Source organism: Mirounga leonina, unplaced genomic scaffold (genome assembly GCF_011800145.1).
Source record: "Mirounga leonina isolate KUSES-001 unplaced genomic scaffold, KU_Mleo_1.0 Mir_115, whole genome shotgun sequence".
Taxonomy (NCBI): Eukaryota; Metazoa; Chordata; class Mammalia; order Carnivora; family Phocidae; genus Mirounga; species Mirounga leonina.
Window position 1 is genome coordinate 89,626,396 of NW_023270268.1, and position 24,994 is coordinate 89,651,389.

The following is a 24,994-nucleotide window of genomic DNA, read 5'->3' on the forward strand; positions in this document are numbered from 1 at the left end:
GAGGCAGAAGCAGGATCCCTGCCGAGCAGGGAGCCCGATGCGGGACTCAATCCCGGGACTCCAGGATCATGACCTGAGCCGAAGGCAGTCGCTTAACCAACTGAGCCACCCAGGCGCCCACATATTTTATTTCTTATAGATGAGATATGTTAGTTTGTTTACATAAATGTATATTTTATCAGTTGTAACATTTATTTTACAATCATAATTCTCATAATTAGTACTGGTTTTATATTTAATGCAACTTCTCCATTCCCGTTATTTTTATTCATCTTTTCTTATCAGGACTTCATCATTGCATAGCTTTTGCAAGAGGTTCTCATAAAGGCAATTTTACTTGTTTGTTCATGTTTATGAAAGCTGTCAGGTCCCTACAATTTCAACCACATCTTGGTCTAATTTTTCTTTAGAATATTGTAGCAGTTGCCCCATTATATTTTGGTATTGAATTCTGATGTGGAAAAAACTGAGGACGGTCTGTGGGGATATTTTTTCTCTTCTCTGTAGATCAATGGCTCTTAAAATATGGTGCCGGATCAGCAGCATCAACATCACATGGGAATTTGTTAAAATGCAAATTATCAGACCCCATTTTATGGCTACTGAATTAGGAACTTTGGGTATAGAGTCCAGGACTGTTTTAACAAACTATGAGATGTTTCTCATGCATACTAATGTTTGAGAACTGACTAAATATTTACTTTTTTTCTGCCTGGATACTTAAAGATATCTTACCTTGAAATTCAATGACCTATTCCACCAATCCAGGATATTTTAGAATTGAGAGCTCTCTGTCAAAATTTCCTGAATTCCTTTCAGTGTGCACTCTGGCTGGTCAAGGATGCAAAGCAAACAAATTAATCACTTGGCTGCTATGACTGAATGACATTATATCTCAGGATAGTTTTAATTTATGCCTATTGTCCCAATGTATTTATTACTAGTGCCTACTTTCACTTTCAAGACTGTCCTAGTTTGGATGATAGATTATATGGTCACCCTCTTTATGACCAGTGAGCCCAGTGGTTTTTAAAATATCCATGATCAAATGTGCTATGGACTCTGGAAGCTCTGAGAGGAGGTTCAGCATAGAGGCCCATAGGGTTTGGGAGCAAAATCATGCCTGTTTTAAATAGTAATTATCCTCATTTTGAGATATAGTTCTTGGCTTGCTACTGGGCTGTGGTAGAGACTGAATACTCATTTGACTATGGAACACCAGTTGCCCCACATGAATTGAATGTTTTATCTACCAAGCCATAGAATCAGTCATGTCAAGCAATACTCCTTTATCATGTGCTATATTTGGGACTCAGCTTGAGCAAGTGTAAACTGGATGAGCAGGTGGCTCTTAATCCTGGTGTGTCTATTCCCATTGCACTGCCATCCTGCTCTCATTCTTGGCTTAAGCCACATGCAGTGCTCTCTATGGCCAGAAGAAATCTGATCCCATTTTGTAGATGGTTTTGAATGACAGTTGGTGATGACTTCTGCAATGCAGCAGCCCCACCAAGTTCGTGGCCCTGCAGAAAAGGAAGGGTAATTCCATTCAGTGGGCAGAATCCTAAACATGACATCTCATTGCCCATTTGGCCTAAGTGAAAGCTGGCCTAAGGAGCAGCTCTATAGTAATACATGGATAGAGGCTAATGATTTGACAGCATAGTCAGGGTCATGAAAGGAATGATATGAAAATTGATAACAAGTTGGTCTGGAGAAAAAGGTATGTGAAGGGATCTCTCAGAATGGATTCAGAGTATTAGAATGTTTGTGTCCTATATAAATGCTCACCAAAGGGCCTTTATTCCATCTAGTTTTCTTTACCGAGGTAACCATGATGACCTTCCTATTTCAGCACTGGGGACCCTATGATCATTTATTTAATTCCAAATATCCCTGTGAGTCAAACCATTATAATTGCCTCACCAGCTCTTCCGTCTACTAGAGTAACCAGCCCAAGTTGTTTCTGATAATTTTGTGCTACTTACTAGTCTCTGCCACCCTGAGATATCATATACCTTACTGAAATCATAGAACCCATTTCAATATCGGTATTTGCCACCTTCGTCTCTGACCTACAGAAGACAGCCACCACGGTGCTTTTCAAATATGTTGGTACTACCTTCATTAATGCATTTCTCCATGTTATTTGTGACAGCCATGTCCTCAGGGCTGGGATGGCTGAGTAGGTAATACATGACAGATCCACTCTATGCTGTTATCTCCTTAAACCTTTTTTTCTTTTAAAGATTCATTCATTTATCTCAGAGAGAGAGAGGGAGACAGAGAGAGACAGAGCATGTGAGAGAGAGGGGGGAAGGGGGCCGATGAAGAGGGAGAGAATCTCCGGTACTGCCACTGCCCAGGAGCCTGGTGCAGAGCTCAATCCCATGACCCTGAGACCACAACCTGAGCTGAAACTAAGAGTCAGATGCCCAACTAACTGAGCCATCCAGGCGCCCCACTCTCTAATAAATCTTTTAATTCCTTCCTCTACAGAGGATTTCTGGCATCTCAACTCAGCAAAGCCAGAAGTGAATCCACTTTTCAGTCTACAAACAACAAAAAGAGAAAGTAATTAGAACTTTGTCAACTGTATGTGATAGCACATTGATTCCAGAGTCTCTGGTAAGTGCACCTATATAATAATTCCAGCCTAATTGAAATTTATCTTCCTCCACCCCTGATGTAGTACCCTCATAAGTCAGTTCCATGTATATTCTGCCAGGTTTTTGCTAATAAACATTAGTGCAATTTTGTAACTTTTTTTTTTTGGCCATGCAGGACTCTTGCTCCTGATTTGACTTGGTAATTCCCTGGGTTTCTTTTCATTTTCTATATATCTGGTACAGGGGGGTGGAGAAGCCTTTAGCTGAAACTACCAACAGGTGCAGCCAAAAATGTACTCCATAATGGCTGTCCCCCCTCGCCAAAGAACTGGAAAAAGAACAATATAGCAGAACATGAAACATTTTGACAATACCCACCCTACTTCAGCCAAACACTAATGGAAAAACTGTCTCCTCCACTACAGTGTCTGTGGAACTGAGCAGGAAGTTGAACTTTCATTCCTCAACCAATTACAACTTGAGTGAAAAAAGACAATTAGCAGATGTCAGCGGGATGACTCAGATGTTGGAATTATCTGACAAGGACTGTAAAGCAGCAATCATAAAAATGTTTCAACTAGCAATTATGCTCTTGAGACAAATGAAAAAAAAAAAAAACTAGAAAGTCTTAGCAAAGAAATAAAGCTATGAAAAAAGAACCAAAGAGGGGCGCCTGGATGGCTCAGTTGTTAAGTGTCTGCCTTCGGCTCAGGTCATGATCCCAGAACTCTGGGATCGTGTCCCACATCAGGCTCCCTGCTTGGCGGGAAGCCTGCTTCTCCCTCTCCCACTCCCCCTGCTTGTGTTCCCTTTCTCGCTGTGTCTCTCTCTGTCAAATAAATAAATAAAATCTTAAAAAAAAAAAAAAAAAGAACCAAAGAGAAATTGTAAAACTGAAAATTATAATAAATGAAAGAAAACTCACTGGATGTGCTCAATAGTAGATTAGAGATGACAGAGGAAAAAAGATTAATAAAGGAACAGATTAAGAGAAGCTATACAATTTGAATAACAACAAATGAACAGAGCATCAGAGGCCTGCGGCACAATAACAAAATAACTAACATTCATGCCATCAGAGTCCCAGAAACACAAGAGAAAGAGAATGAGACTGGAAAAACATTCAAAGAAATATACAAAGGCTGTAAAATTTCCAAATTTGGTGAAAGAAAGGTTAGAAACCACAAAAAGAAGAAACCAAAAGGAAAAAAATCCAAACCACAGCACATCATAATCAAACATCAAAAAAACCAGAAATGAATAAAAATCTTGAAAGCAGTTACAGAGAAATTATGCACTGTCTATAACAGAAAAATGGTTCAAATGGCAGCAATTTTTTTGATGTATTAAACCATTTATTGACTATACAAAGTGATTCTGCCCAGGACAATCCCCATGTCCTAGATAGCAAATTTTTATCTGGAACTATGGAGGCCAAAAGGAACTGGCACAACAGTTTCCAAGTGCTGAAAGAGAAGAACTGTTAACCCTATTTCTATATCTAGGAAAAATATACTTCAGGAACGAAGGGAAAATAAAGGCATTCTCAAAAGAAGAAAACTAAGAATATTTGTCACCAGCAGACCTACCAGTAAGAATGGCTAAAGGAAATTCTCTAAACAGAAAGGAAATGATAACAGAATGAGGCTTGAGAATTTGGGAAAGAATAAACAATGGAATGGGCATTCTGAAAGCTCCCTATGGCTCTCTTGTTCCCCAGCTCTCCTTTTAAATATTTTGCTGATCTCTTGTTGCCTCAGCCTGTAGTGTGGTCCTAGGCAGCTGTAATGCTGATCTTGACCATATTGCGCTGGTTGATGTTTTTTTCAACAATGCCAAGGCATAGAACTTTTCTGAGGTGCTCCAAGTCAGGTCAGTTTCCTTCAGTAGTAGCTCTCATCACAGAAAGGAAAAAGAATGTCAAAATATAGAAAATAACAGAAGAAACAAAAAGAATAGCATGAAATATTCTAGTTTCATGTAATTAGAGTCCCAGAAGGGGAGAAAAAGAGAGGGAGAGAAAGAGACAGAAACAGACACAAAGACAGAGAGACAGAGAAATAGATAGATAATAGGACAGAGGCAATATTTGAAGAGATAATGGCTATTTTTTTTTTTTTCAAAACTGATGAAAGACATCAAGTCACGAATTCAGGAAGCCCTGCAAACTCCAAGCAGGATGAATATAAAGAAAATCGCATCATGGCACATCACAGTAACACTAATAAAAACCAAAGTAAAAAGAAATTTATAGCAGCCAGAGGGGGGAAAATATTCCCTTCAATTCTTAATTGATTTGGTGCTGACTTTTTAACAGAATAATGGAAGCCAGAATATAAGATGTGAAAGAAAATAACCACTAATCTAGAAATGTGAACCTTCAAAACACAACAGCAAAAATATTCTTCAAAAATAGAGGAGAATTTTTTTTTCAATTAGCAAAAACTGAGAATACATTCCCAGAAGAGTTGCACTAAAGAGCAACCAAAGAGAGTTCTTCAGGAAGAAGGGAAATGATCCCAAATATAAGCATGGAAATGAAGGAAGGAATGAAAACAGAAAGAGTAAATATGTAAATAAATCTAAATGAATATTGAGTGTATCAAACAATAATATTATCTTGTGGGATCCAACATGTATATAGAATTAAAATTCATAAAAACAATAACACAAAAGGTAGAAGAGAGCAAATGAAATTACAGTGTTCTAAAATAAAAGAACTGCCATGGTAGTGGTTACATTAATCATGTATATTTACTGTAAGAAGCCCAGGGTATATGTAATGATCCCAAAGATAATCACTAGATAAAAAAAAAAAATAAAAGAATGTATAACCAGTAAAAGCTAATAGTGGGGAAAGAACAAAAATAGTCGATTAAAAAGAAAGCAGAAAAGGAAAGCAAAAGAGATATAGTATAGGCTAGTTGAATAGAAAATAGAAAAAATAGAAAAAAAGATGGTAGATAAAACTTAAATATACCAATGATTGTATTAAATATAAACAGACTAAAAATTCCAATTGGAAGACTTGCACTGGATTTTTTTAAACATATGGTGCCTATAAGGGACATACCTTAAGGGTAAAACCAAAGAAAGATGGAAAGTAAAAAGATAGAAAAATTTATCCCATGCAAATATTAACTAAAAGAAAACAGATTTAGCTATATTAATATTCAATACAGTAGATTTTAAGGCAATAAGCTTTAGTAGAGATAAAGAGGGACATGACATAATAATAATAAAATCAATTCACCACAGATGATATAAAACTTTTAAGTCTATATGCACCCACAACATAGTTTCAAAATATATAAAGCAAAATTAGACAGAAGTAGACAAATCTACAATCATAGCAGGAGCCATTTGCTGTGACAAATAAGGAACATTGCCTCTGACAATGACAGAATGCATTATTTTTTTAAGTGTGCATGCACTATTTACCAAAATTGACCTGGACTACATGCTGGCTTATAGAACAAGCCTCAACAAGTTTTGTAGGATTTCATTTATTATAAATATATTCTCTGACCACAGTGGGATTAAAGTAGACATTAATGACAAAAGGGTAACATAGACTATCTTCAAATGCTTTAAAATTAAGTGATACATTCATAAACAACCTATAGATCAAGGAAGAAATCACAAAGGAAATTAAAAAGTATTTTAACTTGATTATAATGAAAATACAACATATAAAAACTAAGAGGATCCTGCAGGTGAGCAGAGGAAATAAAACAATACAACATACCTGTGCTATGAGATAGAAAATGATGAGAATGTCTTCCACCAAATAACAAATAGACCACTGCTGAGCCTGAGAGGTTGCAACAATCATGGTATCTCAGTGGTGTATCAGAGAAGACCTCATACAAGTAGTAACATTTGAATGGGATTTTAAAGGACAAATATGACGAAAATGGAGAGGTACAGGATAGAAGCAAAACAAAAAACAAAACTAATGGGTTGCAGCTCAAGTTGTAATTAGAGGAAGTTAATGAAGTTAAAAAAACATTACTATCCTAAATACACAAATTATAAAATGAAGAGAGAATGAGAATAAATGATCTAAGTCTCCATCTCAAGAAATTAGAAAGGGAAAAGCAAATTAAATACAAAGAAAGTAGAGGAAGGACGTTAAAAAAAAGAGAGAGAGATTCAAAGTTTGGAAGACTCAGTATGGTAAATATGCCAACTCTCCCTCAACTGATCTATAAATGCAATAAAATCCTGATTAAAATCTTAGTGGATCTCTGTTGAGGGTGGGAGTATGCAACTTGACAAGAGCCAGTGGCAGGGATGAGCCCAGATAGGTATAATAGAAGTAGACAAATAAACAATCATAGTAGGAGCCATCTGCTATTATAATAAACTCTATAATAAGGGCCAGGTCAGATGGCCTTGTTGAGGAATTAGAAGTTTATCTTTGGAGTGAATAGAGAGCAATGAAGTGGTTTTTTTTGTTTTTTGTTTTTATTTTTTTATGTGTCTCTAAATGTATGTGTTTTTTTCTTTTCAAGTTTTTATTTAATTTCCAGTTAACATACAGTATAAATTTAGTTTCCCATGTAGAATTTAGTGATTCAGCACTTACATACAACACTGGTGCTCATCACAAGTGCTCTCCTTAATCCATCACCTATTTAACCCATCCCTACCCACCTCCCCTCCAGTAACCATCAGTTTGTTCTCTATAGTTAAGAGTCTTTTTCTTGGTTTTTCTTTTTCCTCTGTGTTTGTTTCATTTCTTAAATTTCATATACAAATGAAATCATATGGTATTTGTCTTTCTCTGACTGATTTATTTCACTTAGTGTTATACTCGCTAGCTCTATCCACGTCGTTGCAAATGGCAAGATTTCATTCTTTTTGATGCCTGAGTAATATTCCATTAGTATATATACTATCTTCTTTAGCCCTTCATCAGTCACTGTATATTTGGGCTCTTTGCACAATTTGACTATCATCAATAATGCTGCCATAAACATCGGGGTGCATGTGTCCCTTTGAATTAGTATTTCTATCCTTTGAGTAAATACCTAGTAATGCAATTGCTGGATCATAGCATAGTTCTATTTCTACCTTTTTGAGGAACCTCCATACTATTTTCCAGAGTGGCTGCACCAGTTTGCATTCCTAACAACAGTGTAAGAGGGTTCCCCTTTCTCTGCTTCCTCGTCAACACCTGTTGTTTCCTGTCTTGTTAATTTTGGCCATTCTGACTGGTGTGAGATGATATCTCTGTAGTTTTGTTTTATATGTCCCTGTTAATTAGTGATGTTGAGTATCTTTTCATGTGTCTGTTGGCCATCTGTATGTCTTCTTTGGAGAAATGTCTGTTTATGTCTTCTGCCCATTTTTATAGGATTATTTGTTTTTTGGGGTGTTGAGTTTATAAATTCTTTATACATTTTGGATACTAACCATTTATCAGCTATGCCATTTGCAAATATCTTCTCCTATTCCATAGGTTGCCTTTTAGTTTTGTTGACTGCTTCCTTTGCTGTGCAGAAGCTCTGTATTTTGATGAAGTCCCAATGGTTTATTTTTGCTTTTGTTTCCCTTGCCTCAGGAGACCTATCTAGAAAAAGTTGCTATGGCCAATGTCAGAGAAATTACTGCCTGTGCTCTTTTTTAAGATTTTTAGTTTTAGGTGCCACATTTAGGTCTTCAATTCATTTTTGAATTTATTTTTGTGTATGGTGTAATAAAGTGGTCTAGTTTCATTCTTTTGCATGTTGCTGTCCAGTTTTCCCAACACCATTGGTTGAAAAGACTCTCTTTTTCCCATTGGATTTTCTTTCCTGCTTTGTTGAAGATTAATTGACCATATAGTTGTTATTTCTGGATTTTCTATTCTGTTCCACTGACCTATGTATCTATTTTTGGCCAGTACCATCCTGTTTTGATTACTATAGCTTTGTAATATAACTTAAGTCCAGACTCCTATACCTCTTGACCTCTAATACTGGAAAATCCCAGTACTAGTCCTTGAACCTCTTCCCTGTATACATTCACTTCCTGGGATACCGCATCAAATCTCATTCCTTTAAATACCATTTATATACTGATGACTCTCAAGTTTGTATTTCCAGCTCCAGCCTCTTAACTAAACTTTAGATTCATGAAACTGCCAGCTCAACATCTCCAACTGGACACCAAATTGGCATCTGAATTTCAACATACACAAAACAAAATTCTTAGTTACTTTATGCCCCACAAGTACTCTTAACCCTAGTTTTCCTACTCCCCCCAAATTGCACCATCATTCATCCTCATTACTCAAGACCCCAAAGCTAAGAGTCAACATTGATTTCTTTCTTTTAAACCATATATGCAAACCATACTCAAATCATGTCAGTCCTACTTAAAGTTCAATTCCAGCTCAAACCATTTCTTCCTACCCCCTACTTCCTACTCCCACTGCTACAACCTTGTCCAAGTCACAACTGTTTTTTGCCTGGACTATTACAAAAGTCTTCTAATTGGAATCCCTGCTTCCATTCCTTCCTGCCTACAGAGAATTTTCCACTCAGCAGCCAGAGTTACCCTAACTATAGAATCAGATTATGTCATTCCCATGTTCTAAACCTCCAATGGTTTCACATCTCACTTAGAATAACATCAAAATGTCTTACCATGGTCACAAGGCCCACATCATCTTGTCCCTAGCTTCTGCTAACTGCATCCTTTACCTCTTTAAACCTTATTGCAGCCCTGTAATACTGTCCTTCTGTTCTTCCTCAATATACCATAACTTCTACAAGGCCTCTGTACTTTCTAGGATCTTTACAGTCAGTAAAGATAAGTGAGGTAACCTCCCACACAGGTAGAGTATATTATTCATTTTTGTTTTTCCAATACTTAATTTGGTGATTGGCGCATAGTGGAACTCAAAGATGTATTTGGATAAGCAATAGATTTCTTAAAACCTGGAGATTTTAGGCAACCATCTGGTTGGAATCTAAGCCTATATTATGGTATAGATGCCAAAAACATCTAATATTACCTAAGGCTGTATTTACAGAAATATATTGTTTAGAGAAAGGCTGGTCTTAGTTCTTCTAGTCAGACCACTTCTGGAAGTGTATTTGGCTTTAGGTATCACATATTAAGAGGGATTCTGAGCTACTGCTACATTTTTAAATTTTTTCTTTAAATTCAATTTAGTTTGGCTATTGTGGACATTGCTGCTATGAACATTGGGGTGCATACGGCCCTTCTTTTCACTACATCTGTGTCTTTGGGGTAAATACCCAGTAGTGCAATTGCTGGGTCATAGGGTAGCTCTATTTTTAAATTTTTGAGGAACCTCCACACTGTTTTCCAAAGTGGCTGTACCAACTTGCATTCCCACCAACAGTGTAAGAGGGTTCCCCTTTCTCCACAACCTCTCGAACATTTGTTGTTTCTTTCCCTGTCCATTTTTGCCATTCTAACTGGTGTAAGGTGGTATCTCAGTGTGGTTTTGATTTGGATTTCCCTGATGGCTAATGATGATGAACATTTTTTCATGTGTCTGTTAGCCATTTGTATGTCTTCTTCAGAGAAGTGTCTGTTCATCTCTTCTGCCCACTTTTTGACTTGATTATTTGTTTTTTTGGGTGTTGAGTTTGAGAAGTTCTTTATAGGTCTTGGGTATCAGCCCTTTGTCTGTAGTGTCATTTGCAAATATCTTCTCCCATTCTGTGGGTTGCCTCTTTGTTTTGTTGACTGTTTCCTTTGCTGTGCAGAAGCTTTTTATCCTGATGAAGTCCCAAAAGTTCATTTTTGCTTTTGTTTCACTAGCTTTTGGAGATGTATCTTGAAAGAAGTTGCTGTGGCCGATGTCAAAGAGGTTACTGCCTATGTTCTCCTCTAGGATTTTGATGGATTCCTGTCTCACATTGAGGTCTTTCATCCACTTTGAGTTTATCTTTGTGAATGGTGTTAGAGAATGGTCGAGTTTCATTCTTCTGCATGTGGCTGTAGTGAAAAGAAGGGCCATATGCACCCCAATGTTCATAGCAGCAATGTCCACAATAGCCAAACTGTGGAAAGAGCCAAGATGCCCTTCAACAGATGAATGGATAAAGAAGATGTGGTCCATATATACAATGGAATATTAGTCAGCCATCAGAATGGATGAATACCCAACTTTTACATCAACATGGATGGGACTGGAGGAGATTATGCTAAGTGAAATAAGTCAAGCAGAGAAAGTCAATTATCATATGGTTTCACTTATTTGTGGAACATAAGGAATAACATGGAGGACATTAGGAGAAGGAAGGGAAAAATGGGCAGGGGGAATTGGAGGGAGAGATGAACCATGAGAGACTATGGACCTGAGAAACAAACAGGGTTTTAGAGGGGAGGGGGAGGGGGGATTGGTTAGCCTGGTGATGGGTATTAAGGAGGGCACGTACTGCATGGAGCACTGGGTGTTATACAAAAACAATGGATTGTGGATCACTACATCAAAAACTAATAATGTATTGTATGGTGACTAACATAACATAATAAAATTTAAAAAAAATTCAATTTAGTTAACATATATTGCATTATTAGTTTCAGGGGTAGAATTTAGTGATTCATCAGTTACATATAACACCCCGTGTTCATTACATCAAGTGCCCTCCTTAATGCCCATCACCCAATTACCCCATTCCCCCCACCTCCCCTCCAGCAACCCTCAGTTTGTTTCCAAGAGTTAAGAATCTCTTATGGTTTGCCTCCCTCTCTATTTTCATCTTATTTTATTTTTCCTTCCTTTCCCCTATGTTCATCTGTTTTGTTTCTTAAATTCCACATATGAGTGAAATCATATGGTATTTGTCTTTCTCTGATTTATTTTGCTTAGCATAATACCCTCTAGTTCCATCCATGTCATTGCAAATGGCAAGATTTCGTTCTTTTTGATGGCTGAGTAATATTCCATTATTTATATACACACCACATCTTCTTTATCCATTCATCTGTCAATGGACATCTGGTGCTCTTTCCATAGTTTGGCCATTGTAGACGTTGCTGCTATGAACATTGGGGTGCGTGTGCCCCTTTGAATCACTATGTTTGTATCCTTTGGATGAATACCTAGTAGTGCAATTGCTGGGTTGTAGGATATTTAACTTTTTGAGGAACCTCCATACCATTTTCCAGAATGGCTAATATATTTTTCAGAAGAGGTAAAACAGAGTGTTGAAAGATGCCCTGTGAAGGCCCATTAATGGAACTGAGAATCTTAAACTTGATGTATATCCATTTGATGACTGAAGAGACATAAAAGCTCTCCCCAAATGGCAAAAAATCTGCCACATGAGAGGGGGTTATGCTTATTCTTGTTAACTATGAAGGAAAGAAGCAAGGGTAGGAGGTTTCAGAGAGGAAGGTTTTAGTTCAGTATAGGGAAGAATTGCCTACCACAGTTTTTCCCAAACCAATGTTCTTCAGAATACTATACCATTTTAGGCTAAACAAAGTGTCTTGTGTCTTTACTGCAGGATTTCCCAGAATCTTTACTATGAAAGAGGATATAATATGCCTCATTCCCAAAATTTATTTGTGCATAGAAACTTTTATTCACAGAGCACTATTAACTTCTCTTGAAACAATACGTCATAGAACAGATTGAGTTAAGGCTGCTCAAAAATAAATAGAATATCTTCTGAAGAAGTAGGGTCAGGTTCACAGCACAATATCTGGGAAAACTGAATGGTGTTGCTGTCACTTTGTTATTTCTGAAACCATGGTCACTAAAACTAAAGTATGTAACACTTGGGAAACTGGAGCAACTTCTCTTATTTGTTACATTTACTATGTGAGACTCAACACAGTTCTAGATGAGATAATAGAGCAAAACCAATGGAAATGAGGCTCTATGGTATAGTGGTTTTGAATTTTTTTCCCTAGAAATACATAGTAGTGTAATGATATTCCATGTCTGTCCACTGGTTCATTCACTGCATGCAAGGTAATGTTTTTTGCCTTTTTCATTAACACAGAAACAAAAACCCCTCATGTTCTACCACTCTTGTACTTCCCTACAGATTTTGATGGGATCTTTATATGGGATCAAGCCCCTCCAAAGAGCATCACCATTTTATAAGCTTAAACCTAGAATGTTATAACTTTTTTTAATAAACAGGGAATTCCCAGGCCTAAATGAAGAAACGGCATTTAAAAATTATGGGACTAATGAATGGATAAAGATATATATATAATATATAGAGAGAATATTATTCAGCTGTAAAAAGAATGAAATCTTGCCATTTGCAACAGCATGGATGGAGCTACGGTGTATGATGCTAAGCGAAATAAGTCAGTCAGAGAAAGACAAATACCATATGATTTCACTCATACGTGGAATTTAAGAAACAAAACAAATGAATATGGTGAGCAGGAAAGAGAGGCAATCCAAAAAACATACCCTTAACTATAAAGAACAAACTGATGGTTACCAGAGGGGAGGTGGGCAGGAGGATGGGTTAAAAAGGTGATGGGGAAGGGTGCCTGGGTGGCTCAGTCATTAAGTGTCTGCCTTTGGCTCAGGTCATGATCCCAGGGTCCTGGGATCGAGCCCCACATCAGGCTCCCTGCTCGGCGGGAAGCCTGCTTCTCCTTCTCCCACTCCCCCTGCTTGTGTTCCCTCTCTTGCTGTGTCTCTGTCAAATAAGTAAATAAAGTCTTTAAAACAATAAAAATAAATAAAAAGGTGATAGGGATTAAGGAGTGCATTTGTGATGAGCCCTGGGTGTTGTAGGTAAGTGATAAATAAATAAATTGTACACCTGAAACTAATATTACACTGTATGTTAACTAACTGGAAGTATAATAAAAACTTGGAAAAAGAAATTAAAGTTATGGTAAAAATAAAATAGGAAAAACTTACCAAAACAGACCAACTACTTTGAGGCTGAATAGGGTAATAATAAAAAAAGGAAGTTGGATTTATAAAAATATTGTTGTTATTAAATATCTTTTACAATAAGCAAGAAATGATGTAATAATAATAAAAAGCTGTCCCAATAACATTGAAAATGCATGGTTGGAAAATTATAATTAGTATCCATAAAATTGTCCACAGGAAGGCATAATCCAGCTGAAACATTGTAGTCCCTAAGAAAAATGTGTACTAAAGAAGACTGAACAGGATTTCTACAATTTATACTTCAATTTGTTTTCCAAAGATCTATCAGTATGAAGAAAGGGATGTTTGGGTTAGTAGATAAAATACTTCTGTGTATTAATAAAATGTCATTTGTTTCCTACTACCTGGACTGAAAACTTTACTAAGGTCTTATCAAACCTGGATAGCTAACAGGCCAGACCCTGAACCAGATTGCACCATAAATACCAATTCTTGAGGTCCTAGTGAATAGTACAATTATGTTGCTTATGAAGAAACTTGAATTACCATTTCTGTAATTCTGCAATTTTACCCCTGAATCAATCCCTTAAAAAGTGGAGTCATCAGTTCTAAATGGCAAGTAAAGGGATTCCCACATAACTTTGCATAACCCCAGAGACTAATTTCAATTACACATTTGTGTTTTTAATGGCCATTTAGAACTGCTAGGCCTGCTTCAGGAATACTACACAATGTTTACAGAGTTTAGTAATTAAAGGGAAGATATAGAGTCTCAGGGGACTTGCTCTTTAATGTATTGGAATATCCAGTCCTAGAACTGCCTCTATCATGAGAGGAAAGTGGAGGAGATCAGCTCAGATACAATGCTACTTCTCTTCCCTAACCAAATAGGAGAAAAAAAATGCCTTAGGATGGGTGATGACCAAGACCAAAGCCCAGAATTGGAGTCTGGGAAGAGTCCGGGGAGCCATTAGAGCTTTGTCTTCTTGGTCTCCAGGTTGATCATGTTCCCTTGGGTAGGGGGAATCTGCTTATCTGCTGGCTCCTGTAAATCCTCTGGCTTTATAGGAACATAATAGTGGCCCATGACGGAGAAGATCAGGCAGACCACCAGCAGGAGACAGGAAAACAAAATGAATTCAGCCCACTGCAGGAAGAAATAAATATAAGAGAAGAATATGAAGAAACTTTAAATGGATCTTCATAGGATGAGGACTAGGGAGCAGACTGACTCAGGGTCATCAATGTAGGCAGAAGTTTGGTAAAAGAAGAATGGCTTCACTGGCCTCTCCTCATATGGCCGATGGTGGCCATTACTGCCACTCTTATATGTCCATTTTCCTGGCAAAGTCTGTTTATATCCAACCCATCTTACACACAGCACTGAGTGGGGAATGTGGGGGGCGAAGGGGTGGGGTAAGAGGAAGGAAAGGAACTTGGAAGGGAAATCTTGGGTAGACACAAACTCCAGCTTCCATCAGATCCATACCTGTACCAGGCCACTGAACTGAGCCACAACAAGCACGATGATATTCCCAACTGCGACTGTTAACAACCAGGCCGCCTGGAGTACAGATTTCATGCTAGCGGGAGCCTAAAGAGAACACAGGTTTGTGAGTAAACAAACTCCCTAACACCATCTATCCAGAAAACTTTTCCCACAAAAGTTTCCAAATCTGAACTCCTCCCCCCTCCAACTTCAGCTAACATGTTGATTCAAGGGGTGATAATAATGTTAACAGTAATAATAAGATGGACCTCTTAATTGAATATTTAATTCATGATATCATATAATCTTTATTATACCCTAAGAGATAAATTCTATCAGTATTCTTACTTTACACATAAAGAAAAATAGCATTAGAGAGATAATTAACTTGCTCAAGTTTACATGATAAGTTGTACAATCAAAATTTGAACATGGGCAATTTGACTCCACCATCCTTATTCTTAAAGTACGCTTTCCTAGACCCCAAACAGCATCAGTTACTATGCGGCACTGCCATGATCCTGGGAGTCAAGATGACTCTGTTCAGGGTCATATATAAGAAACCTAAGACCAAAGAATATAGAGGTCTTGGCCAGGATCACATACCTATTTAAGGCAGTGCGAGGATTAAAATTCATTCTTCCCTGAGCAATATATCCACCTCCACTTTCCACTTGCAAAAACCTACCTGAGAATAAGAAAACTCAAGTCCTGTGACAGAGAACATGACCTCCCCAGCTGTAACCAGGGCATATTGTGGTAGCTGCCATGCAATGGACAGTCTGTTGGTGGGAATGTCTTCCATTTTCCAGGCCTGAGGATCATGGTTGGTGCTCTTAGTGAGGAAAAGAGGTGGGCTTATCAGCAGTCTCAAGTAAATATTCTGATCTACAGCATTCTGTGATATTATATCAATCCCCTCTTTGTATTTTCATCCTTCAAGAGATTGAGCAAATTCTACACAATTTCAGTTTTTTGAAATTCCTTTTGGTAACACTGCACTCACTTACCTGGCTTCAGTCACTCAGATACCATTATTGACTGAGTCCTTCAATGGCAGAATATTTTGATATTGTAGTTTGGATTTCCATTGTTTGACCTATAGGTATTTTGATCCTGGCCAACCTTTTAAATATAAAATGGCATCTGAATTATACAAACACAATGAATTTTCAGAAAGCACATTCTTGAGAAAAGTTTAATTCCTTGTCCAGTTTTCTATGTAAATACAATTAAACTGTTTTTAACATTTTCCATTAAAATTTTTATTTTACTAAAATTACTTTTATCAAAATGAATTATTTTCTTGGTAAACCTTAAAGATTTTATTGATCAATTTTGAAAAATCTGTATCAAATGTTGCCTGCTATTTTAAATTCTATTTATTGGCCATCATTTTTGAAGTCAAATCTTACACATTTAAATTATGTCAAAATGGCAATTTTTGGGGTGCCTGGGTGGCTCAGTCGACAAGCATCTGCCTTCGGCTCAGGTCATGAAACCAGGGTCCTGGGATCGAGCCCCGCATCGGGCTCCCTGCTCCGTGGGAAGCCTGCTTCTCCCTTTCCCACTCCCCCTGCTTGTGCTCCCTCTCTCGCTGTATCTCTCTTTGTCAAATAAATAAATAAAATCTTAAAAAAAAAAAGAAAAAGAAAAAAAGGCAATTTTTCTGTAGAATTTTGGTCAAAAAGAACTTTTTCAGGGTCAACTTTTTTGTTGCCTATCTTACCATATATACATGATTAATCTTTATTTCTTTGTCTAGAAGTACTTTTACTATGCAGGTTTTTAGCTATGGTTGGTTTTATTTTATATAGGCTATATCTACTAATATTTGTCTTAATAGGATAAAGATTCTAAAATTTATATGAATTTCTTGGAGTGAAACCATTATTAGGTAGCGGGTGTAATATTTAAAGTATTATGTGATTAAAATGGCAGTTGAAATGTCAAGATCAAAAGGCTCTGGTATCCAAATGTCCTTGATTCTCTGAGTCAAAGGGCCATTGGGTTCAAAATAGGAAGGTACATTTTGCTTCAGTTGATATTGTGAACAATACATGGGCACATGTTTGCGTTTTCTTAGGCTAAGGGAAGACCATGACCTGAGCTTCTAAATCGAGGTCACATACTCAAATACCCACGGGCAGATAATTAAGAAAATAAAGCAGGCTGAAGGGGAATGATGGGGGCTGTGGTAAAGTGGATAGCACAGGCCCCTCTAAAGTATAGGGCTACTACAGCACCAGCCAACTGACATGGTAATACCTGTTATTAAATCTTTTGATTTTGGGGGCGCCTGGGTGGCTCAGATGGTTAGGCGTCTGCCTTCGGCTCAGGTCGTGATCCCAGGGTCCTGGGATCGAGCCCCGCACCCGGCACCCGGCACCCGGCACCCGGCTCCCTGCTCAGCGGGGAGTCTGCTTCTCCCTCTGCCTGCCACTCCCCCTGCTTGTACTCTCCCTCTCTCTCTCCCTCTGGCAAATAAATAAATAAAATCTTAAAAAAAAAAAAATCTTCTGATTTTGTTTTTAAGAAATGTTAAGAACCCAGCTTCTTAGGTGAAATCTCCTGAATTTTAATATTGTCAATTACTAATGATTATTATTACTTTTGTCAGTAGTGTGCAGGCCAAACAAAACAGGACTATGGAAAAAACTGGGCCCCCGGGCTCCAATTTATGATCTCTACTCTAAATGCTTATTAGATCCTGGCATTCAGAAACAATATATAGGACTTCTATCCTGAGTATCATACAAAAGACAGAACAAATGATAAGTGGAATAACAACAGGAATACAAGTGTAATGGGTTGAATTGTATCCCCTTAAAACTCGTATGTTGAAGTCCTAACCTTAACTGAGTCCTAACTGAGAATATGAACTTATTTGGATTTGGGTTGTTGCAGATATAATTAGCCATGTTAGAATGGGGGCATTAGGGTGGGCCCTAATTCAATATAACTGGTATCTTGGTAAAAAAGAAGAAAATAGGACACACTCAAGCATACAAGAAGAAGTCCATACGAAGATGAAGGCAGAGATTTGGGTGATTCTTCTACACATCAAGGAATACCAAATGTTGCCAGAAAACCACTATAAGCATGGAAAAGATTCTTCTTCACAGCCCTCAGAAGGAACCAACCCTACCAACCCTGGTCTTGGACTTCTTGCATTCATGACTGTAAAACAATAAACTTCTGTTTTTAAGCCACTCCACTTGTGGTACCTTGTTACAACAGCCCTGGAAAACTACTACTAGGTTGTTTTATCATCTGAACATTAATTAAGGTAATATACCATATCAATAGCATAAAGGACAAAAACCACATTAAGTATCTCAATAGACATAGAAAAAACATTTAACAAAATTCAACCCCCCTTCATGGTAAAAAACAAACAAAAACTTCAACAAACTAGGGATAGAAGGGAACTTAACCTACTAACTGACGTCTATGGGCATTAAGGAGAGCACGTGATGTAATGAGCAGTGGTTGTTATATGCAATTGATGAATAATTGAACTCTACATCTGAAACTAATGATACAATATGTTAATTAATTGAATTTAAATAAAATAAGAAAAAATAAATGACATATATGAAAAACCTACAGTTAACATACTTAATGATAAAAGACTAATTACTTCTTCCTCCCCGCCCTGCCCGGGAGAATGTCTGCTCTCACTACTTCTATTCAACATTGTATTGGAGGTTCAAGTCCCAGCAAGTAGTCAAGAAAAAGAGATAAAATGCATCCATATTGAAAAGGAAGAAGTAAAGCTATCTCTATATAGATGACATGGTCTTGTATGTAGAAAGTCCTAAGGGATCCACTAAAAAAACTATTAGAACTAATAAATGAATTCAGTAAGATTACAGGATACAAGATCAACATACAAAATCAATTGGTTTTTCTACACACTTGCAATGAACAATCTGAAATTGAAATTAGAAAAATGATTCCATTAACAGCAGTATCATGGGACACCTGGGTGGCTCAGTTGGTTGTGTCCAACTCTCGATTTCGGCTCAGGTCATGATCTCAGGGTTGTAAGATAGAGCCCCATGTCCAGCTCTGCACTGGGCTGGGCATGGAGCCTGTTTAAGATTCTTTCTCTCTCTCTCCCCCCGCCCCCCCACCCCTCCCCATGCTCTCTCTTTCTCCCTCTCTAAAACAAAAACAACCAAAAAACCCCAATAGTATCATAAAAAATAAAATGCTTACAAACAAATTTAAACAAATTTAAATGTAAAACCTATACTCTAATAACTACATTGTTGAAAAAAAATTGATGTTAAAAAAACCTAAATAAATGGAAAGAGATCTCATGTTCATTGATCAGAAGACTTAATATTGTTAAGATAGCAATATTCCTCAAAATCACCTACAGATTAGTTAGGCATCTGCCTTCGGCTTAGGTTATGATCTCAGGGTCCTGGGATCGAGCCCCACATTGGGCTCTCTGTTCAGTGGGGAGCCTGCTTCTCCCTCTCCCTCTCCCCCTGCTTGTGTTCCCTCTCTCACTGTGTCTCTCTCTGTCAAATAAATAAATAAAATTTAAAAAAAAAAGGGTCAAAATCACCTACAGATTAAATGCAATCCCTATCAAAACCCAGCTGGCTTCTGATTCTAAGCTGATCCAAAAATTTATATGGAAATCCCTGGGGTCCAGAGTAGCCAAACCAATCTTGAAAATGAAGAATAAAGTTGAAGGACCTATACTTCCTGATTTTGAAATTTTCTACAAAGTAACAACAATCAAGATAGTGTGGTACTGGCACAAGAACAGACATATAGATCAATGGACTAGAACTGAGAATCTAGAATTAAACCCTCACATGGTCAACTGATTTCTTACAAGAGTACCAAGGCCATTTAATGGGAGAACAGTCTTTTCAACAAATTGTGCTGGGACAACTGAATATTCACATATAAAAGAATAAAGTTAACCCCCTAATTCACACCATATGCAAAAATTAACTCAAAATGGATTAAAGACCTAAATATAAGAGCTTAAACTATAAAGCTCTTAGAAGAAAACATAGGCACAAATCCTCATGACTTTGGATTAGGCAGTGGTTTCTTAGATATGACATCAAAAGCACAAGCAACCAAAGAAAAATAGATAAATTGAACATCATAAAAATTAAAAACATTAGTGCTTCAATGGACAACATCAAGAAAGTTAAAAAAATAACCTATTGAACAGGGAAATATTTTTAAATCATATATTTGATAACAGACATATCTAAAATAAATAAAGAATGCTTACAACTCAATAATAAAGAACCCAATTAGAAATTTAGCAAAGGATCTGAATAGACATTTGTCCAAAGCAGGTATGCAAATGGCCAATAAGCACATGAAAAGATGCTCAACATCAGTAACCATTATGAAAATACATATCAAAACTACAATGAACTACAATTTCACACCTACTAGGATAGCTATAAAAAAACAAAAACAAAACAGAAAAACAAGTATTGGTGAAGATGTGAAAAAATTGCAACCCTCATACACTATTGGTGGGAATGTAAGATGGAATTCTCCTAGTGGTTCCTCAAATGCTTAAACATAGAACTACCATGTGACCCAGCAATTCCACTCCTAGATATATACCCAAGAGAGGTGAAAATATATGGCCACACAAAAAGTTGTACATGATGTTCATAACAACATTATTTATAATAGTGAAAAGGTAAAAACAACCCAAATGTCCATTAACTGATGAATTGACAAATAAAATGTGTTACATCTATACAATAGAATATTATTTGGTAGTAACAAGGAATGAAGCACTGATACATGCCTCAACATGAATGAACCTTGAAAAATATGCCAAATGAAAGAATCCAGACATAAAGAGCCACATATTATATCATTCTATATTTCTATTATATGCCTGCTGCCAATGTTATCTCTTTTAACATACCTTCTAGAGACCTTAGTAGGCTTTCTAAAGTCATGATAGAACCTATCACTTTACACTAGAAATAAGTATGTGATCGCAGGATAAATTCAGATCCAGATATAGATATATAGATATAAATATAGATACAGTTATATGGAAGGAGAGAGTAGGGGTGGCCATGAGCTACTTACATTAATAATAACAAACAGATAAGCTGTACCAGGGTCTAGTAGACCTATATTCAGTGAAAAGTTCTTATCTTCTGTTCTACAATGCACCACAGGGTATCTGGAACAGGACAATTTTGGTTAGAATAAACACCACAGCCTAGAAAAGCACTCCCATCTCCAGGGGAAAGACTGATCTCATCTCTCTACTCAGGGTGAGTCAAGCAGAAAAGCCACCATTTCTCTTTGAAGAGAAGTCTCCAGGAGTGAATTATTTTTATGCCAGGTTTTTCTGTCACTGATCTGAGCTCTTCATTGCCTATCAGGTATTTTTTTAAATCTTACATCTAAATAAAGAAGGCACAAACCATCTTCTTTTGTGGATCTCGGGCCCTAAGTCTTTTCATTTAATTCTTATGAATTCTTCTCCTCCAAGTCTTCTGAATTAGTGGAACAGTGTAAAAGAGTGAACCTGAGTATACTCAAAATTAGCTGAGATATAGCTAATCCCCTCACCTATATGCAAAGAAACCATTTAAAAAGCAGTTGTTGATAAAAGTAAAGTGTCCACAAGGGTAATGCTCTTACTCTCCACTATGTACAGTTGTGTAAGCAGACACACCATAGTCTTCACCAACACTGAGGGAGATATCTGTACCCAGGGAGATGTTGACTTCTTTATGTAAAGTATTAACAAACCTAAGGGTAGAGACATTGTTACACATCAGACAAACCTTCACAAACAGGGACACCTGTTTACCACTATATCCCCAGTGCCTAGAACAGTTTTTGGCACACAAAAGGTCCATGTTATATATTGTTAAGTGGATGAATAAATTAACTCATATGTAAGAAATAATCAGTAGCCTTAGTTATCCTTAACTTTATCTTTCCTGAGGTTTTAGTTTTCCATCTGCCACACCCTCATGTCATCTCTAGCCAGGATGGACACTATCATGATCACCCATGGCAGTCTGAGTCTCCTCACTAATCCAGCTTAGGTGCATCCAATTTCTTTCCCTTTTATAATGGTGGGATTCATCAGTTGAGACTTCACTAAAAAAAATAATTATGTATATGTATAAATATATATACTAGAATTTATGTAAACTGATACTGTATCCTTTTATAAAAAGTCTGATTTGACTTATACAAAACTCAGACTCCCAGCCCATAGTAGGTTGAGTTATAATTTTGGAATCTGCAGACAATCCTGGACACTTCCAGAATGATCTTTTAAAGTGCCCTGAACCTGGATTCCTAAACTGTTTCCTCAGTATGGGTTTTAGTATTTTGATAGCTTTTGTACTAATCTCTGGCCCACAAGGTAAGAAGGGCAGTTTCCTCTAGAACCCCTAATGTTGATTCCTGCACTTTAGATAATACTGTACTGATCTAGAAATTTCCTTTTACCCCTTCTGGGAGCTCCTGTGGTTCTTCTGGCTCTCTCCCCCAGGGAAGTCCTATCCTCACTATTGTCTTACTTATTTTGAACTGTTTACTTTTTCTAAAGCATATTCAAAAGCAAATTATTATGACTGTTCCACCCTTCAGCAAAGTTCAGACATTTCCTTAGAAGTTGTCCTCTAAAGTGCTAGTCTCAACAGCAACCACCTAATCTTGATAGCCATAGGCACGTGCACCTCTCTATTTCATGCCTGATTTTCTGCTACAGAGAGCAGGTGACCTCTTGGGTGCTCCATCTCTGTAACTTTCTTTAGCCGTCTGACATGACTTTCAGCCTTATCTGGATTCAAAACCAAGTTTTTGACTCCAAAGGTGTTACCTTTACTACACCATGGTGTCTCTACAGGTTTATCATAAAACTATACTTTAAAAACAGTAATAATAAGAGATATTCAACTACCAACCATGAAGGGAGGATTATCTGCTCACTTCTAAATTTTTCGCTAGTGGTCACAGAGACGGAAGTACTCAATTATTCTCCTGAGAGCAAAATAAGTGAATAAAATTCAACAGAAAGGGATGTGTGCATCAGAGCACAGGGAGCGTATACACATACAGGGGCATCTTTTTAATACACGTGGGAAAGCAAGCCTATATGCCCTTAATTTTTCTGGAAAATGCCTCTGACACCAATGCCCTTGATATTCTAGAAGAGAGAATCCATGTATAAGACAAGTAGAATGTGAGGCTGCTTTATCTGAAGCGTCACAGATCAGAAGAGACCAAGATTCAAAACAGAATGGCCTTGGGTCTCCTTGACAACCAAACCTTACGGCTGTCATCCCATTGGTTGTTTTGTTTTCTTCATCCTTCACCTATAATGGAGGAAAGTAAAAATCAGTTACAGCTGACAACAAGGAACTGATAATCAGAAAATCTGATAATCAGAAAATCTGATCATCAGGCATATCTTTGGTAAGGTATTGATGAGCTGGTCAAACTCAGATAACAATTTGGACCCTAAGGCTACTCCTCAACTTACCATCATGCTGGAAATGTTTTTTCCATCTTCTAGAATGATCAGACTGTACCAGTTCTTCTCCTCCATAGAATGCTTAGTATAGACAGACAGATTGTGATAATTTAGGTAGAAGTGGAAATCCTGGCTTTTTGTCTTTAGGTGGAGCTGGGCATAGCGTGGCATCTTCTGTAGAATGAAGAAACTGTCACATTCACGTTCTACCCTATCATAGGCATCACTGTCTCATAGAATTCCAGGGTGGGTGAGCTCATCAGATACTTTTGACTTTGCCCTTTAACCTAGCAATTCTATTTTTAGGAATATACCATACGAGAGTAATCAGAGGCATGCATAACGATTTATGAGTAAGGATGTTCTTTATAGCATTATGTATATTAATAATAAAAACTTAAATACCTATAAGGAAATGCTTCAATAAACTATGATATATCCATAAAATGGAATATCATATGTCCATTAAAATCATGTTCTCAAATTATCTAAGGACACAGAAGAATGCTTATGACATGATTAATGTTAAGAAAAAAAAGTTCAATACAGCATATAGAGTTTGACTACTTTTTAGAAATTAGCCTCTTTGTGTATATCAATATGCTAAATGATCATCTCTGGGTGATGGAATTATAGGTGGTTTTTATGTCTTTCCATACACTCCAATTTTCAACAATAGATGTACATTTCTTTTATTGTTAAAAATAATATTTTAAAATAAGTATTTCAGGGGCACCCGGGTGGTGCAATTGGTTAAGCATCTGACTCTTGGTTTCAGCTCAGGTTGTGATCTCAGAGTTGTGAGATTGAGCCCCGCATCAGGGTCTGCACTCGGCATGGAGTCTGCTTGAGATTCTCTCTCCCTCTCCCTCCGCCCCTCCCGCTCATGCTCTCTCTCTCTCAAATAAATAAATAAATCTTTAAAAAGTACAAATATTTCAGAATATGTAAATAATAGTAGTGAAAATATGCAAGCCAAATCCTTCCAGAGGATGTGATATTAGGGGGCAGTTTGAAATAACAATACAAATTACAACCTACTGAGACCTTACAATGTCCCTGACACTATGCTAAGTGCTTTACATATAATACTTATCCTTACAACAGCTCATGGCATAAAAATTATTGCCATTTTACAGTTGCTGAAACTGAGGTTTAGAGATAAAATAACTTGTTCAGGGTCTTATAGCTAGGGAATGGCAGAACCAGGAATTGGACTGGGGACACTTTGACTCTACATGTGTGTGCTTCTAACCACTATATTATGCTGTCACCTTGTCGCATAATCTGAATGTGTTTCTAAATTATTCAAGTCCATATCTCACCTGAAAGGATCTGATAGACTCTTCCAACAGAGTATTGTTTTCATCTCCCAGTACTGTCACCTTCACCTCATCATCTGCCAGATTCAAGGCTTTCAGGAAAATCTCTTGGGGACCGGGCTGCAGTGAGGTCATTCTCTTAGGACAGAGAACACATGTCAGAATTACCAACAAACCTTCCGATACAGTGAGAACACATATCTCAGTCCT

At 37.3% G+C, this 24,994-nt stretch overlaps 1 protein-coding gene across 2 annotated transcripts in view; it reads right to left on the reverse strand.

Moving 5' to 3' along the window:
- Positions 1-13,554: 13,554 nt before the first annotated feature.
- SLC15A2 (solute carrier family 15 member 2) overlaps positions 13,555-24,994 on the reverse strand; it is a 33,257-nt gene continuing 21,817 nt past the window's right edge. For both annotated transcript variants that reach the window (XM_035000050.1, XM_035000049.1), the window contains 8 exons: positions 24,788-24,922; positions 23,472-23,636; positions 23,258-23,304; positions 21,611-21,721; positions 21,047-21,143; positions 15,633-15,779; positions 14,945-15,049; positions 13,555-14,602 (listed from right to left, as the gene is read on the reverse strand). In XM_035000050.1, the coding sequence (XP_034855941.1) occupies positions 14,426-14,602; positions 14,945-15,049; positions 15,633-15,779; positions 21,047-21,143; positions 21,611-21,721; positions 23,258-23,304; positions 23,472-23,636; positions 24,788-24,922 (984 nt within the window). In that variant the 3' untranslated portion in view covers positions 13,555-14,425. The remainder of the gene's footprint in view (positions 14,603-14,944; positions 15,050-15,632; positions 15,780-21,046; positions 21,144-21,610; positions 21,722-23,257; positions 23,305-23,471; positions 23,637-24,787; positions 24,923-24,994) is intronic.